Below are 20,865 nucleotides of genomic sequence, written 5' to 3'. Positions count from 1 at the left end.
TTAAATACAGGAATAAGAAATTGTTTTAAAATATCTCAAATGTCCACCAGTGCCTTTAGTAATAAGTGAATGTGCTCACATTTGTTTCCCCAACACCTAATGCCTAACTAACTCTTGCATAACTCCTTTAAACACGAGGTGTGAAATTTGGCCTTGTTATGCTAAGCACTATGAGTGAATGGTGAAGTCCACTGTGTGTCAGAAGAGTCATGGGGACATCTCCCAATTATCTGTGAAAGCCCTTTAGATGACATGTGCCAAATGGTGACCAACAAAACAGCCTCAATAGCTCCATCACCCCGTCAGCCAGCAGTCTGAAGAGAGATGGCAGACAGAATCATGTCTCCACGCCTTAAAGCACTGAATTTACAATGTCCTACTTCACAGAATGACACCAAGGACAAATGTTACACAGCCTTGAGAAATACTTGTAAACAAAACCAGTAGCACAAAGGCAGGAAATACACAGGTTAACTACGGATGAAAGTGACAACATATCACCCAACTGCAAAAATACCTGCTAATCCAATTACCAACGTGGACACCAGTTGTGAGGACAGAATTACAGAAAGGCTACTGTTGTTTAAAGTTTCTAGTTCTATCTCTTCAGACCTTTCAAACAGACATTATGGCCCTTACGCTTTTAGAAAGGGTGCTGTGTTCATTCGAGTGTGAGGGAGTTAATAGTAACCACCAGTTAAATGATGCAGAGTAGTTTATTTTATCTTTGAAGGGCCAGTCTTGCAGTTCCACCTCATTTCGAGGCGTAAATACATCAAGGAATTGCTTTTGTTAGGTCAAGATGAAGAACACAAGTGTAACAGTACAGGACTTGACTAGCCAGTGCAGTATTTTGGTCCCTATGGAAATAAAACCGAGGTAAACTGGTAATAAATAAGTCATTACCAACATACAATTCATATGGACAAACAAGGTTCACTGTAAAATACTGTCAGACAGACAAATGGGTCAGAAGAAGACTGGTGCTACAAAGGTTGTGGGTTCAACAGTATTGTATATGAGCATTTACATACCAACAACAAGCCTAGACGGCAGACAGGCCTACTAACAACAAGGTGTGACACGATCGAGACAGGGTCTCCCCTCTGCCACTGCAGGGGTAAGCAACCACTGTGACACCCGCATGCACTCAGGTGTCAAATAACACATTAACATCCATGTCTTAACGCTATTTTATTTGACAACCAAACTCTATTTTTGCTTGTGGATGTGAACTGGCATGCCTCAGACATTATGTTTAAGTTTGTAGGGGGGGTTTTTCAGTCTAGTATTTCTGGAGAGCAATGAAAGGAGAGCAGAAACCCAGGGACTTTTACATTCTTGAAAGCAGGCGCAGCTGTGTGATTCTGCTGTTTGCTTGTGTATCTGTCTGTGTGCACAAGCCAGTCTGTGTGTGCTTGCAGAGAGACCAACCTCATGTTTAAAGACAAACCACTCAAAAGACAGTAAAGCTATTGAAATGCAAATTAGATATACAAACACATGGTTAGCGTTCTACCCCCCCCCCCCCCCCCCCCCACACACACACACACAAAAACAAAAAGGATAGGGGATCCAATAAGTGCCTTAAGAGGGAAGCTATCCAGTGATACAACCCCTTTATGGTAGAATGTGTGTCAAATCTTTACTTTACATGTGGACAATGTGCATGGGATTTAATTAAATTTAATAATATAACAGACAACACAGGTGGCTTGAACTGAACAATTTTTGTCAATTTGTCGCTGCACCACATTGTGTCTCCGCTCATTCAAAGTGAAGCTAGAAAAAAACAAACTTTTGTTTGGCTGCAGGAAGTGGACAGGGGCAAGGAGGACAAATAACCATCAGAGACGCAACACATGTGCAATTTAACAAAGCCAATAAGGGGGCCTTACAAGAATATCCCAGGTCATAAAAATGTCATCCTACAATACTCCACCCCAACATTTTTGTTTGCTTCAGTCATTTCAGATTCATGAGTGTATTTTTTTTTGTCCTCTCCCCTGTCCAATGTAATTCCTCAGCCCTCGCCAGGGAACTACTTCACTTCCTCTTCCTGCTTCCCTCACAGGAAGAAAGCTGAGCGGCGCTGCAGTGGCTGCTGACCACCCGGCCCTGCCTTCATTTGTTCCTGGCCAGATAATACGTGGGGAAGCAGCCAAGACAAACACAGGCCCTGGTGATTGTGTGTATTTACCAAAGGTCCTTGAAGCCACACTGTACAAATGTCTGACAAAAACACTTATCACTTAAATTTAACTTTTCCTTTTCCACTCGAGCTACTCTCAAGTAGAACAGTGACGTTTACCACCTTGATAATGGAGGTATGTGAGGCAGGTTTGCGGAATTACAACAGATTACAAAAGGTGAAAGGAGTCAGAGCAGCACCATGATTTCAAGGTCGACTTCTTGAACGCTGAAAATACTAAATGTTCCAGCAAACCAATCACGCTGCAGTAGTTACTTTACTCCTAGAACAGCACATCCATGATCCACCATGTTTCAATTTTCATAGAGTAGACATTTTAAAAGAATTATAAAATTCCAGGTAAATGAAGTGAGTCTAAAATATATCAGAATATGAGCTATAGCAAAAACACAAGCTTGTAATATACAGTAATGCACTCACCATTACACATTAACTAAACGCATTTTTCTGAATTGGTATGCTTGTTACTATCACTTGTTGTCTGATAATGTATCGAACATTAAAATAGAAATGAATATGTAAGTAAATTATTAATTGAATATTAGATCTGACCACTTCAAACATTTTGATCCTGAAATATGATGACAGGCAGATCAATGTGTAGCTAATCGCTGAAGTCTTTTCAAATATTTAGTAAAAATTTCATCCAAGTGGGTGGCTTAAGAAGTGAGATTATCTCGGTTGGAATGAAAACACTCTGACATGAATGAGCAAAAGCAACATTTTGAGACACACTGTTTCTCAGTGTGAAAGAAAGATAAGCCGGATTATACAGATACCATGACTAATAAAATGATGATAAAAACGATTTGAAATTGACCACTAGTGACGTTTCTAACTATGCCAAGGCTGAACTGGTGAGTGGCCAATCGGGGATAAGTTTATCCCAATATTTGTCAGTTTTGAGTTCTAAAATTATCCATTATGGCCCTTTCTCTGTTTTTCTTTCCCCTGCTCTCACCCTCATCTCCTCTGATCTCTCTGCTTATTTCAACTGCTTGCCCCTTCTCTTCTCTCCTTTCCTGTCGCAGGAAATTCTCACAATTGCCTGCCAAAGTTTCCCTCCATCACAGGAGGCAGCAGGGTCTAGCATGGCCGAGTCTGAATGCTCAGGTCCAGAGGAAGTGTGTCAGCAGCTCGCAAACAAAGGATCTGCTACCCAACTCAAAGGCTCTGCTCCATACATGGTAAACTGGAGGTCAAGAGTCAGAATACAGTTATCTCAGGAGCTGGGTCTTTGAAGTTGGGAGTTTGAGAAGAATGCTTGGTTAACAACTGTTGTGAATTGAGGTGGCTTATCTGAAATGACCAGATCATTGCTGGGTCTCGAGTGCTGACTGTTAAACAACCCAAAAGGCAGGCTAAGGGTTCTTATCAGCTCCAGGTCTGAGAGGCTCATTCTGAAGGAGCTGCGAAGTGGGTCTAGACAGGTGATGTGATAAACCAGGCCAGACGATGTGGCTCAGCTGTAATCTACAACAAGCAATGCTTGGAGCCTGAATGTTGCCAGTGTTTGTCCTTCACAGCAAGCGTGACAAGGACAATCTGTTGATGTGTCCATGAACTTGAAGAAGACATTACTGACTGATTTACGATCGCAAAAGTATTCCACAATGTTCTCAACAGCTTGTGTGTGTATGGAAGCAGTGAGAGCAACTGGTGGTAATATATTTCTTTTTCAATGTGACGAATGTAAAATCCCTCTGGTACTCTACTGGAATGCAAAGATAGAGGATAACAGATTTTTTTTCATGATGGGTATCATGTTTTTTGATTTCACGGCTGGGACAGCTGGCCGTTTGCTGAGAAGACCAAGCTGTTCGCTAATCGAGACGGTGCCAGGAATATCACCATCTGGCTGGCCTCAAGCAATGCCCTGGTGAAACACACACACACCCACACAATGAGGTTACTACCATGGCCCATTCCAGTTATGAACCACCAGCCGGCGCAGGCACGCATACACACACAGCTGGTCCAGGTGGATCATCGCAGAGCTAATGCCGAGGTCCTCTCTGCACCCTGAGGACATATTTACTGTCACAAAGAGGCTGTGGATCATGGATCAGGTGACTGGTCAAACCTCTGATAAACTTTCCATTGGTAGACGATGGCCTATCTGAAGGGACTCCTGCCCTTAAAAGCTATCTATTCTTCAACACATTTCCAGACCATATCTGTAACGTGGAACGCATGAACGGTAAAAACATATGTGTCTCCTCACAGGACGTGAAGAAACAACACGCCAGATGTATGTCGAACCTCAGCTTCCTTCCTGTCACACAGATCAATCATGGTAGTTAATTTTTGTCTTTCTCCCAGCTCTACCAACAACTGCCATAAACCAATTATAGATTGAAAGAAATCGTTGGAGTTAGCCACAAGTTTGTATCCCTGTAAATGTGAGTGAGCTCTGAAGGCTGTACATCTGAGTGACCTAATGGTTACATGGCTCAACCAATCCTTACTGTGCTCATATCTGTGACAAACCTGAGGCAGCTGATAAGGAACCATGTGGTGGAGCAAACAGTTGAAACGGTTGGGAGAGCTACAGGCCACAAATCAAGTTAGGTCTGCCAGTGAAGGACAGAAAACTGGATTTTCTACAGCCACAATACTACAGAACCACAAAAGGTCGGAAGTCAAGCAAAAGGCTCCAAACAGTTAAACAAACTGGAGGCACTGAAGTGGTCTGAAGTGCAGAGTGGTCCCATACCTCCTCTCAATCTTAACAGGGTACTAAGTACGACGTAAGAAGGACGTTTTAGTTCACGAGCCTGTTTCCACAGACTGATCAGTTTAATTTCATCCAACCTTCGAGTGATAGCTGGTCGTGGCTGCGTGCGTAAAAGGAGTCGTTTTAGACAAAAGAGTCTCTTAAAAACAGGAAAGTGTCCTCCTCTAGGTCGTAGGTAACTTGGGAAAAGTCCGCAAATATTCAAACAGCATATTCAAAGAGTTCGGGGTAGGACTGGGGACATTTGGAGACGGACGGACGGGGGGGGGGGATACGCGCAAAGCGGGGGAGATTTCTTATCTGACAGCCCGCAGCGCTGTATCATAAAGGCGACTCAAAGAATGTTTTACTTGGAGGTAAAATTCAAGCAAATCTATAAACTCTTTGGTAATAAAATGAGCACATACACCGCAGATGAATAATTATGCCAGTTAGTTGATTTTGCCGGACAAAAAGGAAACCCGAATGCATACGTGGACACAGATTGAACCATCACCAGCCATAAGCAGATTACTTTCCAAACAATCACAATATTGGTTATGACAACGACTTACGTGTTAATATCATTTTCCAACTAATCGTTTGCGACCAGCCTCAGCTCCTGTCTGCGCTCCGACAGGCTCCGACTGTCCGCTCAGGTCTGCTCCACTGTTAGGACGAACGGCGCATGATACATCCACATTAAAGAAAAATCAGACTATACAGTTGGTTGCGGGTGTCCTCTGACGGTTGCGCAAGATAGTAGATCCATGGTTATACATTGGTTTGCAGTAAACAGAATTCCACAATCCTCTCCACCAACTCCTTCCCAAATCGTGCGCCTCTGAATGAAGCGATCTTCGGCAGGAATGTGAATGGCGCGGTTGTGTGTGATTCAAGCTTTAGGAATGGGCAGCTCCACCGTAGCTCCACCTCCAGTCGCTCCACTGCTGCTGCCTCTGATAGGAGACACACACGCCCGCGCCTCTTAATGAGGGAACCCGGTATAAACGATTAAAAGTAAGATATAGAGTCATAGAGAGTGTGCCAGAACGTGCTGTTCATGACACCGAACCTGAATGTTTTGTTATGTAGTCATGTGACTCGTATGTCCTTTTCTTTCTCCATGATACTTTTCTTTAACATGTAAAAAAAAAGAAGCTCCAGTGATTGATACACAGTTTGCATAACATTGGAAAACAGTGGAGATGCTCTTTTGTGACGCAAGTTTAGTCTGAAAGGAGAACTGTTGCAGGAATGGTAATGGCTTTTCCCCCTGCTCACTGCCCTCTGCGCACGTACACCACGCTCAGGTTGACTCTGCAATCACAACAAACCTTTCGTCCCTTTGCTGCATAGGAGGAGCAGATGCCAGGTAGACGTGATGATGCACACTTCATACTCTGATGAATGTTCAAGATCCATAGGAAAAGAGGCCAATGTGACGATTTAAGGTAGCAATTAATGTAAAGAATAGTTAAAACACAGGGTTTGGATGTATGATTTATAATATATGACTGATGAGACACGAGGCACTGCTGATATTTTCAGATTTAAATTCATTTCCGTGCTCTGTGTTTTACAAAATCAACCCATTTTGAAAGCGGTGTGAACAACTTGTGATACGTTTTCCACTTTCTCCTCCTATCCAAGGCGATTATTCATCTACTTTTCCACAAACTCTATTTCCTAATCACTATTGGACATCAGTTTGTGTTATTGCCCTGGCAACGCACAAGTGCTAACAGTGAAAGCCAGAGAAGTGACCATGTGGCAGGGAAACACATGTCATGTGGGGGAAAGAATGATGCAGAAAGTCCTGGCTAATGTTAAAGTCTGTTTTCTGGCTATGTGCCGGGTTCCAGCTGACAGAGGAGTCACATATGATTCACCCCAAAGAGATGCTGTCAGCTATTAAAGCGAGCAAAAATCATGAGTCCTTTACCCACAGGTATTTAGAAGAGGGTCTATGAATCATGTGCAGTACTTCACATTGTTTAAGCATGCGGATACTTTACAATGTATAGGGATTATGTGGTGACATGCTCCAGAGTTCAACAACAGAAAAGTGCACATTATTCATGTTTGAAAGCAAAAAAAAAACAAAAACAAAAAACACGATACCACAAAACTCAAGGGTTAACAAAGGCCACCTTACAGTCAAGTTTTAAGGTTTCACTACTAGGTATACAATATGTCACCTGATAAGCACTAACATCAGTGTTTGCACACATGAACAGAAAGTCATTTTTATCCTAAATCTGTAACCTGAGGGAAGGGAGAACGATAATGAGGGGCTGTTAGATTGTGTGCGAAAAAGACACAGAGCGTAGCGAGCGAGAGAGATAGTAAGCAAAGAGAGTGAGAGATGAAGAGAGATTACCAAACAAGGCCAAATCCCCATGCCACAAAACCCGACCACCCAGAGGTTGCACCCCAACCCAGAGCTAACCTCGACTGAGATTGGTCAACAGCCCGGCGCGGGGATGAGGGGGATCACACTTTCCATTTGTTTTGTGGTGATAAATACAAAATAATACCAGCAGTTGTTGATGAATGTGTGTGGTAAACTGTGAGAGATCAGACATGCAGACTACCACCGCTGCCAGTTGCTTATATGGGCAAATGAGTGTGTCTATTTTGAATCATCAAAGCTTGTCAGTCTCAGGCAATTGAGCTGGTGATACACTGTACATACAGATCAAATAGACACATATAATAAGGGCTTTGGACAAAGGAAAGGAAATGAGGAGATGCTTCAGCGTTACCGCAGACATACACAAGGGATTTGAGCTGGTATTAAATGTAACTTCTCCTTTGAAAGAGAAGTTTTAATGGATTATCTCATGAATCATTGTACATTTTACTGCTGTCTCAAGCTGTTTCTAAATTGTCACGTCTATTTTGGAAAAAAAAAAGAAACATATCCAGGTGTAAAAACAAATGAAACCACAGACATTTTATTTCAATAAAACTGGACTCATTATGGTGTTTCTGCTGAGTTGTTGGGTGAAGCTACTGTTGTCGGTTGTAAACTTTACAGTCTCAACTCTGACCCTGAGACGCAGAGGGAGGGGCTGGATGAGGAACACGGAGAAAGTGAGGGGAAAATAATAATGAAGAGAAGTGCAATTCCAACACGACAAGAGCGAGAAATGCAGAGCGGTGTGACCCAACAAAAGACACGAGAACAGAAAGAGAGAAGTGAGAGAATGATACAGAACAAAGATGACAGATCCCACGGCTTTACACGCACCTCTTCTACCATTCCTAACCCAAACAGTGGGGCCAGGTGAGGGTCAGCCAACGGACGTGTCAGTCCAACACGCGCACTAAACACCCAAGGCAATAGTCAACAAAGACTTATGACAAAAGAGATAACGGAATTATGACTCTACAAAGGTCACAGTGGTCGTGCCAAAATAAGGACGAACATGTCGGCTCTGTGTGCGTCTGTGTTGGCTGTGATTTTTGCAGAAGGGGCTATAGCAAGAATGTGGACCTGAAGATGATTTTCAAACAAAGACATGGAGCATTTATGTGTTTGCTGCATGGCGACTTTGTCGGTTTATTCTCCTGTGCGTGTGTCTGTGACTTTCGTGATTTAAAATGAAATCTAATGAGTGGTCTTCGATGATAAGCATGAGTCTTCTGGCTTCCACTAATGTGGTCTGAGATAATGACATTAACTGCTGTCTATGTACAGTATGTGCACTTGTAAGATAGGGTGAAAGAGAGAGAGAGAGAGAGAGCCTTCTCTCTCTCTCTGTGTGTGTATGGGTATGTTTGTAGGGAGATGCCTTTTAAAAACAGGAATCTCCATAAATAGCTCATCCATAGTCTTGGGGGTTCAGCCCTATAAGATACTGATTAGACAGATTAGAGAGAGGAGAGAGAGAGAGAGAGAGAGAGAGAGAGAGAGAGAGAGAGAGAGAGAGAGAGAGAGAGAGAGAGAGAGAGAGAGTGAGAGGGAATGTACCTCCACACACAATGGTGGGGAGGAAATACAGGGAGACGGAGGCTTGGACCAGCATACACACAAACATACACACAAACAAAGGAAGTGTGAAGCAGACAGCACCGGGCCAAATGCCTTGCCGACACCCTCTTCGGGGCTTTGATGGACTCACCACAATCACAATAGAGACAGGAGGCTGACACACACACACACACACACACACACACACTTCAACAAACAATGAATCCGTGTTGTACTACCATATATATTTTTTTTCGTCCAGATGGTGTGGTCCTTTCTGTTGGATCCTCTGTTTACCACTGAATTTTTTGATCGTTAACCACAGCAGCAATGGCTGCGGAAAGACTCACGGAAACAACAACAAAACACTGAAGGCGGAAACGTGAACCACGGACGTTTAACTGAGGATGTGCAGTGTGTACTGATAACTGGTCTGAGTCTGTCTGCACGTCCACTATCATACTCATGTACAAAAGTACATGGGCAAAGTGAGGTCGTGGGGTTTAGATTAGAATTCACAATGGCTTCTAATTCAGCAGAATAGTGATGAGAAAGAACTGGCCTGCTTAATCATTGCAGTAAATGAATGCAGAATTTGACTTTAGTTTACATGCTTGATAAATGTCCAGATAGTCTTGAGCCATGCATCCGATAATGATACATCTATAGCCTGAGAGAAAATTGTTGAATCTGTGCTTGGATCATTTCCATTTTACTAAGAAATTCAGTCTTGCACCAATGACAAATAGTGTTTACTGTATGTGTTCAGACAAGACAGGAAACGGTGAATCTTTTGGGAGTGTAAAACAATGCAAGTACATAGAATTTGTATACATTTTTTTGCTTTTTCTTTTTACTGAGTTGGCTGTAATTCTTCACCAACATCTTCAGTTAAAACACCGCTACCCTATAAAGCACTAACATATGGGACTTCTGCTGAACATTGGCTTTTGGCCAGTGGCAGGGAGAATTATTGGCCAACACTAATGGGTAAATACTAAAGCAAACAGTGGAGGGTAGAAGGTGGAAGGTAGCATGGACGTACATACACACACACATACGTATATATGTACACCAGTACACATAGGAACACAAATACACGTGAGCAAAGCCTTACAAGCCTTACAGTCCACACATTGTATTCTTACCATATCCATATCCAACAGGTATGTTGCACACAAATGCAATCAAGTACGTCAAGCCTAAAAAGAGACTAATGTAAAATTCAGCAAAAAAAGTGTTTATTTCTGAATCTCCAGGAAATACACCAATCGGCAAACCTCTCTAATGTTTCGATCAAGATAAAGATGCCCTAGAATGAACACACACATGCTCTCAGCTCCACATTATTGGGTCATATTGTTCTTATTAGTCATGCATAGAGAAAGTGGATTAGTGATGGCTCGCTTACGGCAGTAAAAGGGAGGGAAGAGGAAGAGCAGAACCAGCAGGCGATTGGAAACAATTTAAGGAACAACAGGAACTTATTTATTTATGCTATAAACCTTTTTATTTATGCTATTTATATTATACTCACTGAGTTAACAGGGACTTAAATTGAAACCTCCGTCCCAACTTTAGAACGTTGTGAAAATTACTGTGGTTTTTTACTGGTTGATTGATTATTGACACTAATGTCACAGCTAAAGCTGAAACATATTTTATGGTAAGTCATTACTTGCCTAAAATGAAAGAAAAAAAGCTGGTTTGAATTATTTTTTATAGAATCTGATAGTAGTGAAAATAGCATATCAACACAACAGAGTCACTGTGTGTGTGTGTTTGTGTGTGTGCGTGTGTGTGTGAGACCACATTTTTCTGAGAATTTAAAGAGGTGGAGGTCTGCTTGGGAAACCAACATGAATACTTGGAAAGTGTCTAATGATGCCAACATATGGTTGCGAAACAAGCACACAGCAACATTTTGAGCTGTGTTGAAATGTGTGGAAATTTCCAGAATTCCTGATCCACACCAATTGAGGTATAATAATTACACTTTGGTATTAATTTGCACTCCATGGTGCTGGATTTTCTACACTTAGCACATAGGATGCAAATGTTAAAACAAGTACTGTTCCTCACTATTTTTTTTTTTACTCACATGGACACTTGTGACGCAGGTGAATTTAAAGAGGAGCATTCAATTCACTTTATTATCACTTCCACAAATAACAATCTTATCCCAACATGAAAAGTTGGGATAAGAATGTTATTTGTGGAGGTAATAGTCCTCAAATTGTTCATGAGTATGAGCATGTGATACGCTTGAAGGCTTAAAAACAGCAACTAAACAAATAATGTTGTTGGGCTGTGCATGGTAACAGGCAGTTGTGTGGATTTTGCCTCAAAGTGTTGACAGATTTCTTTTTTAAATCAAATTAATGACAATGATGCATAAGAACGCTAATTTTGTCTTACATAATAATGAACAGTTCTGTATAGGACTGGAGTTAGCATACAGTCAGAGGAGTTGGCATGTCAAACATGTGCCAGCAACCTTTCACCAGCAATAAATGATGGGGCCACCGGTGCAAGATTTAAGTTGCAATGAGATGATGAGCCCTAGAGGATGAAAGGTTGCATTTGTGAGGAACAAGGTGGGAGTGGATGGATGTTTCGATATGTAAGCAAATTACATCAGGGTGAAAAAATTGGTACATGGGTGGATGTTTGTGGATGCATGCCTGTTTTATTTTGTTTGTGGAGTGGTATGTTATTATCTTTTATGTCCTGCATGTCCATACTAAAGCCTCACTTCCACCAAGCTTTAGCTTGTCCTGGAGCCGTTTGGAACGGAACACTGTGATCTGGCTTGTGTGGGACGTACGGGCCGGATATGTAAATTACATAGACACAAAGTGTGTGTCGTCATAACAGTGTGACAAAGAAGAAGAACACAACACAATAAACAAAGAGCAACAATGAAGGACAGCCAGCATTCCATGTCCTTTCTACTTGGCATGTGACTGTTTTATCGCAAGAAGACAAGCTTTGTTTAAAAGAAGACTGCAGGCTGCACGGAACAACGCAGCCATTTCTCCCAGCCATCGCATAAAAGTGATGTTTCTCTTTCAACCAGTCAATGGACTGGAGTGTTTCTAGCTCTGCTCTATTGCAGCTTTTTTGCAGGACACTGTGCTTGGTACGCCAACAGAAATGACGTGTTTGGTTCGGTAAAGTACATGTTTTTTTTGCGTTTCTATTAGGAATAGTACCAAAATAGCTGTCCCCAACTGTTGGGGTACAAGAGTAATGGTACAGGTGGAGCGAGACCCACAACAGTCAGCCGATTGAGCGACAGAAAAGCATCACTCCCTTGCGACCGGTGTTTCTTCCAACACCCGCTGTCTACTCTCATACAAAGCTTGATGTCTTGTTGAGACAAACAGCCACAAACCGAGCAGAAAACTAGTTGCTGGATGTCCTCCATAGTTGTCTGTTGTGTCATGTTCTATGTTGATGTTCGCAGTTGGCGCATTGGCACAATACCCCACTACAGATCAGGCACAGCGCACACCCCACCTACCAAGTAAAGGTTCTCAATCCAAACACAAGCCCGGCCGAAGGCTTTATCGTTCCAAACCGTACAGTACTGTACCAAACAGAACTGTGCAATCAACACAGTTAAAGGTGCCAAAAACTGTAATGGCACAGATGACTTATCTTGATTCTCAACATTTGAAGACAACAATGAATTTTGACAATAAGTGTGTGACACATTGAACTCTACCGCTTGGTGGAAATAGGACCTGAGGTGTGAAATTACACCTCTTAAAACACCTCTTCCCAGTTTTTTGACGTTAGTCATGGAGTCCTGAACATATGAAGGCCAACATCCAAAGATCCAGTTCCCTTTCTCTACAGAATCAGCTGGTGAGTAATGCAGGAAGTTGACGCTTTAGTCCTCCCTGTTCTGACCCATGACCTCCTTTGAACCCTGACCTGTAGCGAGCCACGTGACAAATCATGCAGACATCTGGACTGTCATGACAAACACAAACCAGGTTGAGGAGGGAGATTATCACTGATCCAGAGGCTCCTTCAGCAGAAGTGCACTGAGCAGTTTTAAATTTCAGAGTGACTTCTACCCGCTCCAAACTTCATACAACTCCTGCATCTTGTGCAATTTTTCCCAAGATAAGATGAGAGAGCATTACCACAGATAAAAGAGAGATAGCTGAAGGTCAGACACACCATGATAACTCTGAAACAGAACAAAAAGAAAAAAATGACCCAAATATGTGCCTGAAAGCAATTTCTCATTCCATTATCACAGATAAACAAGTGACTAAATCTTCCCTGATGTTTGCAACTAGGCCAAGAATAACTGCTATAGAATAACGTTTCTGATTTCTCATATTGATTTCATTCAGTCGAAATTGAACAGTTTTGTTCATCTCTAGCCTGACATTAGCAAGGGAATATTGACTAATTCCTCATGTGACAACCCTGAGACTCACAAGACAAATGCCCTTCTCATGCACTCTTGTATGAACCTACAAACACCCAGAGGTTTATTTGGATGTTTGACATATTTTACGATAGCCTTTTTGTAAGCACTGACCAAGGTTTTTGATTATTATGAGGAAGAACCTTGGTTTGGTTGGGAAATCTAAATGTTTGTCTTTAAGCATAGCTGACCCAAATACAGCATTGAAGAATCTAAGGCATCTGATATATTCAGTCAAATACAGGTAGGGATGTTATTGTTTTATTGGGTGCATTAGGAGAATGTGGCAACCCTGTATGTGCAAAGATACTTAAAACTGTAGTGACTAGCGTATCCTCTCAGCTCCACACGACGAGGAAATGGTAACATTGTGTTAGTAAAGCGAGGTGGCTGCAAATGGGTTGGAGTACGACTAAAATACAGAGAAGCTTCCAAAGAATGTTTCAGAGGTGAATTCTATCGCTTAAAAACTGGGTCATTCAGCAGTTTGATGGGGTAAATGCTCCTTGTCCCTGTGCTGCCACTGTATACACATAAAAGCTTGCTCAGTTAGGTCTGATAATATTTCTCAATAGAGCCCAATTTCAGATGAAAGATACAAATGTTACGTCATCTCTATTCAAATCGACCAAACAGGAGCACAATATTACCATCAATAATAACAACTTAAATCACCAAAAGTTAACCACACTAGCTTATATGGTCAAATAAATGTAATTACCTTGTATTAGATATTTAAATAGAGATTTGGGAGCCACTTTAGTTTTTGGTACAGGGTCTCCAATTTCCATCTTCTTTGTCAAGCACCCAAGATATTTGCAGATATCCTCTCTGGCCACTTTCTGAAACACTTTATGTGATTAGCCCTGATGCCCTGGGCCTCCATTCACCCTCTGATTCTGCAGTCTGTCCTACATATAGTCGTTTATTTACTTTTGGGACTAATGGACAACACTAATGTGTCTTGAGGGTGAGGGCGGGGTGCAGTAAGATGGGGAGGGGGATGAACAGGAGTTTCAGTCAGACCTGCGTCTCCCCCTCATCCCGCTGCTCCTCAATGGCCCCTGTAGGATGATAGCTTGACTCCTGAGCTGTGAGGGGGACTAATGCTATCCAGCTGGAGGTTGGCAGCAGTGACAGGACCTCCATATGCCCAACAGATTGAGCTCTGGCTCTCATCACTGACCCTTCTCTTGTTTATCCAGACCCCTCATCTTTCCAAGACTGGATGGAACAGAAGTGGACAGGAAACTTAAAAATGGAAAAATAGCAGAGACAGGAGCAGGAAAGGAAGGACAGCTTTCTGACCGACAGTGTCATCAAAAGTTGAATGGACTGAATGATTCAAAATTCAATAGCCCAGAACATGTTAGTGTTGAATAGTACTGGCAGCTGTGATCATTTGAGGCATTCAGCTTCAGCAGAAGCTGAGCTAGGTCCTTACCTAATATTAATTTTGGCAGGGATTTGAGGATAAACATAACACATAATTGATGGGCTCTGTCAGCAGTTTGCACTTCTCATTAAGCTAAAGGCTAACCATTGTTAAGGTTATCTATTTATTTTAGCAGGTTAACATCAGCTCATCAGCACTAAACACAAACTACAGCTAAGTCTATACATTCTGTTTTACAAAAAACAATAAAGTAGCGCAATCCATCCATTTGACTTTCTGGAAGCATCACAAAGTCTCAAATGGTGGGTCTCTTGGCCAAACTGAGTGGGTAGTGGATGAAAAAAAAATGTTGAAGAGGAAAAGTTTCTTTATTATTTGGGACAGTGCACATAAAGTAGCTTCTTGCAGCCTTTATTTTCATGACAACAGTGTCCATCGTATTATGTGTTTAATGCACAGTTGAGGATTTGTAAATATGGCACAAATATTTTTAGCTTTAGCAATTCTGCTGCACTTTATACCCTTATTTCACGTTTTGTGCACAGAGGCATTTTGCATTACTGCTTTATTTGAGTGGACAAAAACATTTTAGTTGTGACTCAGTGACTTGATATTTAATTTCACAACAAAGTGGCAACAAACCATTGTCATCATAGGCACTTCAACATTAGCATGGCTATAATAGGTTTATGTAATTAAAAAATGAATTTGTAACCAGAATGATTAATTGTGCATACAATTAATACTGAGATCAATTCCAGCCTCCCGAAATACCCGTCTGTATTTCATCAAAGAAAACTCACATGATTCTGGTGCACGACACAAACAAGACTAATTTGTACAAACAATGATCCCCATTCTCTCACAGGACAAGAAGTCCTTTTAATACTTGTGTCAAGATGTTATGGCCACAGGGGGATCAAACAACATCTTTGTCTGTGGAAAAAAAGTTTCTGGCCTTAAGAACCATAAACACAAGACCACACCCCCTCTGCTTCCTCATTTTTAGTGCAGATGGCTTCAAGGCAATGAGGCAAAAAGAGGTTGCTGGGTTTCTGTATTCTGGCATTATTCAGTCACAGGTTTTGAACTCGATCCTCAGAATTGTCATGCTCACGAGGCCTCAGACAGCCAGGCTTTTCTAGCTCACATTTCAGTGCAAGCATACGGGTAAGGGCCACTCAAGTGGTTCACATGACGGCTATATTGATCCTGCAGAAAGACAGGCAAAGAGAATAAGAAACCCAGCATGTTTAGTAGGGATGGGAACGACACAGCATTGTCCGAGCCCCTTGACAATTGACGAGAGACAAACACAAGACAAAATGAGGATCCAACATGATCCCAGCGAAAATTAATCAAACCCTCAGTTTCATAACATCCCCAGAACATTGAAGATTCTATGCTTTGTTTTATAATCAGTGAACAACAGCTTCATTTCAAGAAAAGGAGGGAAACTTTGTGACCTGTTACGGTATTTAGCCCAAGAACTGCTGGACACACATTACGCTCACTGACCCTGACCTCAACCGCACATGCACAAAAGACATTAAGTAGTCAAAGTGTCACTTAGACAACATGCTAATGCTAAGCGCTTCAGTGCCTGTACCTATACCAGCTGTAAGGAGTTAAAGTGGAGGTTGGCCTGAACACAGAGGGTGACAACTCTCAGCCAGTGGCCTTGTTTTCACCCATTTAGATTGCAAAGGGGTTACGATCTCCTAGTGACTATGAGGTCAAAGGTCACTAGCTTTAAATGGCAGATCAGTCTAAAGAGAGATGATGGAAGTCTCTGCTGAGATAAGGAAACATGACACAAAATAAGTTTAAGTCAGTGTTTGGCTACTTTAAAAATACTCAAATATCTGTGCAAATATTAACAAATTTCAAAATTAACCATGGCTAAAACTGTCACAATTATGTAACCGTAAAAGCTCAGCGAAGAGGTGGCATGTCAACAAAACTTCCTTGAATGCCATTCTGCCGTCTGAAATGCATCTTAAATCACTTACCTTCTCAGTTCCCTTGGCTGAGGAGTTTTATTGTATATTTTTCAAACATGCCAGTTTTAGTATACTAATATAATACAGAGACAATGGAAGAATTCATCTTGACAAAGTGCTCCAAAACCAATAAAATACCAGCAATGAGATTAGCCCAAAATTTCCTGTGGATTGACTGAATGACTGCTGTAATTTAACCAGCTGCAAAAAGCAGCAGACACACAGGAAATGAAGGCCATCTGGGAGTAAACAAACAACATACAGTAAGATTAGACACACCAAGAGGCAGTTAAATCCCCAGAGATGAGACCATTTTAATGGGGCAACAAAATCTTGTTCTCAGTAACCATCTGGAAAAGATTCTTGGAGAATGTGACTGTTTTTCAACTAATGACCAGTGACAAGTCGTTATGCCATCATCTTCTTATCGTCTCAATCACAAGTCTTGTTAGATACTGCATCTCAAACTGTGACAGGTACAGAAAGGCCAAGTTTGTCAGACACTTGCACACCATGTATTAAAGGCAGTGTTGTTAGACTGAATATGTATGAACATCTTCACCATCTCATCATGGAAATAAACTTCAGTTCACTGTTCACTGAATGTTGTCTCCCATCTTCTCTCAGGTGAAGACAGATGGATGTGCACATTTATCCTAAGCATTTTCACTTAAGATTTTCACTTAAGATATTGAAAACCTCTTTTTATCACAAAGCTAAATCTTTTCCCTCCATGCTTGTTGTCCCTCAGAGCATTTTGGATTTGCCATGTGCTTCTGTTCAGGCCTTCTGTCCCCGTCCCATGTATCCCACATTTGTGGAGCAACTGGAATTAAGTCAGACTTAGGAAATCATCAAACCACAAATCACCAAACCACAGTTGCACATCGTTAAGTCACAAGCTGTGAACAGTGACAATGTGATGCTGATGAAATGTGTGTTTTTTATGGATACGCTATACTTGTATATTTAATGTACTGTGCAAAAACCCTCATTGTTTGCAAATGTTTCTAAATCATGCATGATCAACTGCCACAAGTTTATTCCTTCATCTGTTTTTCTCTCTCCTTTATTCTCGTGTTGACAATACTGATTACAGTCATCATCTACTATAACGTAGCACCATCAATAAACTCGGCTTTCGATTTAAGAGTGAAAGCTAATAATGAATGCGCTGCCTCAGCCTCCAAAGTAGCACTGCATACAACGGCACTTCCACCATTTCTGCTGACAGAGGGAGGAAAGGTGTAGGAGTGGACTGTGTGAAATCAGACATTCTCGAGTGCCGAGGCAGGAGTAAATTCCACAGCATATGCAAATATTTGTGCACAGCACTTTGGGAATCCCGAGCTTTGCCAAGCTGAGAGTTCTGTCAGTGTCAGCTCAATAAGGATCTGCAACCTGCTGCCATGCGATGCCAGTGGATACTTTAAATAGCAAACTCATTGTTCTTGCTCGGTTATACGTGGATGTTTTGAGTCTGTGAAGGAGCCTGGTGTTTGCCCAGGTTCTGCGATGAACAATCACATTACTTTCCAGCAAGCGTAAGTGATGCATGAGCACTGAGCACTGGGACAATGAGGAGTCAAGAATGTGGAACACATCAAGTGGGCTACTGATCTTGCTAAAAGTTGTAGATGCTCCACTTGAGTGATGATGAGGGCAACGGCAATCAGAAATCACAGAAAATGCTGATCAGCATTTCTGCTGATGAATCTGTAGCAGACTGAGGCTGTAGATACATGCACTGGATGGTTTGAATTTAGCTAGAGAATATTGGGGCTCTTTTTCTCTTCTAATAGTGTTTAGCCTTGTAAATGATTATGAAAAATCAGTATGCTACACTCCAGAGCAGCTCCCTCGATCAAACTTCTCCTCATGGTCCTTGACTTCTGCTTAAGACAAATCAGAGATGGCTGGATGAATGACACAGTGAGAGGTCTTATATTAACTGAGTCAAAAGAAGCATTTACTGAGTTCATGTATGAAGAAGAGGGAGAGAGAGAAAAGATGAAGGAAAGGGAGTGCAGTCGAACTAGCAAAGTAAACAAGTTTGGCGTGAGCTTTCTGGAGTCACTGGGTTTAGCAAAACATTCCAGAGTCATCGAAACAAGCGGCCTTGTGAGTGCACAGGGGCAGAAACAAGGGGGCTTTAAATCACTGAACAGAAACAGCACTGAAGGACTCTGATTCAATCACAAAATGTCTCCCTCGCACTGACATGTCAGGTTAAGTGGCTACCTGTCACCTACATAACAGCACGATGATCAGCCATAATACCAAAGACAAAACTGTACAAACACTATATGTAACCACAGTTAAGAAGTATAAAGACCAAGTACAAATCTTGCATCACATTAATATAGGTTGTAGAAACAGAAAACAAATCCACAAAAAGCCACATAAACCTGGCTCTGGCTGAGGCAAACAGTTTATATTTTATCTAATGGATTAGTGCAAAAAAGTGCAAAAAAGATTATGTCCCTGGAAAAAGGTAGTAAATGATATTGAGACTGCATATCTGCCCTAATGTGAAATTGTTTTCACTTACTTTACTTTCATAATTTAACTTAACCAATAACTACCTATGCCATAATAAAGTTGTTAAAATTTGTTGGGAAATAAAACTAAGTAAAAAAAGAAACATCAATGACAGATGGTGAGCCAGAGAGAGCTTCCCTATATTATTACAGTGTATCTGCATGCATGCCAACACATTAAAAGAGTCAATACACGATTCGAAGTAAGCTCTGAATTACTGTGTATGTGACACACACAGAAATGACAGAACGCTGTTGTTGGACTACTGTCTACTGTTTATGTCTTCATGACAGAATAGAATGCAGGCATAAAAGTTGACAGTGGTTCAATTCATTCAATAAAATAACGAGATGCTATGTATAGACAAACACTAAGCAACTTGACCTACATGTGAAGGCGAACTGAAAACATCATGTGCCAAGATGAGAAGCACTTCTGTGCTGCTGTAACAGAATGCGTTTAAGGTACTCAAATGAAACCCGTGGCATAACCACACGATCAAACTTCAAAAGCTGATGTGTTGCGGGTCGCCAAGGGAAGATTCAAAAATGTGAGTCTAGTGGTTTAAACCCAATTTGATATCAAGATGTAGAGGGAAAATATTCCCTTAGCAGATGCTGGCAGCAAAACCACAGTATGTGCCTCATTCCCACAAACAGCCAAGGACGATGAGTTGGAAATGAACAGCAAAAGAAGGTCATCATGGCTGTTAGTTGGTATTCGTGAGCATAGTGTGATTCCCAGCTGTTAAAATGCTCTTTCCAGCAGAACTGTCCTATTTCTTATTTGTGTTCATCTTCATTTAATTGAAGCTCACTTAGCACGTTTACATGCACAGTTTAATCAACTGTAGTCCAACTAAGACAGGCAATTATCAGATTATAGGAGGAGAAAATTGTACCTGTATCTCTCTTTAAGCTTGTGCATATCAGTTTCCTGCTGACATTTACGTCACAGAAATACAAACTGCGAATGGCAATATGGACAGTGAGTCCATTGTCTCGATTACCTCGATTTCAGTCGGACTAATATGTTAACTTGACATAAAGAAAAAGGAATTATTATCTTAGCCTGACTAAAATCAGACTTTTAACATGCATGTTAAGGCAATGACTAATTGAACTGTTCACGTGCGCACCAATTACGTGCATGATTTTGGTAGGCTTAGTAATGCCACATGCACCACAGAAGTGCAACTCCACAAGCACCTGAAGTTAAAAACACTTCTATCCTTTCCCCCCCATGTGTTTTTAAAGCATTGTTACACACTGAATGTGAATGGCCACTAAGAGTGAAAGTATCCGGCTAAAGCTAATTTGTTACATGGTTGCCTGCTGCATTTTCATTGACTGAGATCTCTTCTGATACCACAGTGGTGTCCCCTTTCTGACTTCCTCTTTGAGCATCCCTGAGGCGTGAAATGGTCCTGCTGTGTCCCTGCAGAGTCGTGTAGAGCCACAATAGGTCCAAGACATCTGTGTGGTTCAACAGTAGGCTAGGCCCGAGTTCACCAGAACGTGTCTATGGACCTCCCACTGGCCTACCCTTCAGCAGCGAAGAAAAGCCTG

The 20,865-nt window shown here is 41.6% G+C and overlaps 1 protein-coding gene across 4 annotated transcripts in view; it reads right to left on the bottom strand.

Annotated features, from left to right (window-relative positions):
• Positions 1-20,865, bottom strand: part of dlc1 (DLC1 Rho GTPase activating protein) — a 76,007-nt gene that overhangs the window by 16,432 nt on the left and 38,710 nt on the right. Inside the window, exon 1 of one of the 4 annotated variants that reach the window (XM_058639963.1) lies at positions 5,504-5,817. The exons of the other annotated variants lie outside the window; for them this stretch is intronic. Coding sequence (XP_058495946.1) covers positions 5,504-5,516 — 13 coding nt within the window. The 5' untranslated portion in view covers positions 5,517-5,817. Of the gene's footprint in view, positions 1-5,503; positions 5,818-20,865 lie in introns of those variants that run through there. 4 annotated transcript variants of the gene reach the window in all.

Source organism: Solea solea, chromosome 10, assembly GCF_958295425.1.
Source record: "Solea solea chromosome 10, fSolSol10.1, whole genome shotgun sequence".
Classification (NCBI taxonomy): Eukaryota; Metazoa; Chordata; class Actinopteri; order Pleuronectiformes; family Soleidae; genus Solea; species Solea solea.
The sequence above is the reverse complement of the archived record's forward strand: the minus strand, read 5'-3'. Positions and strand labels throughout refer to the sequence as shown.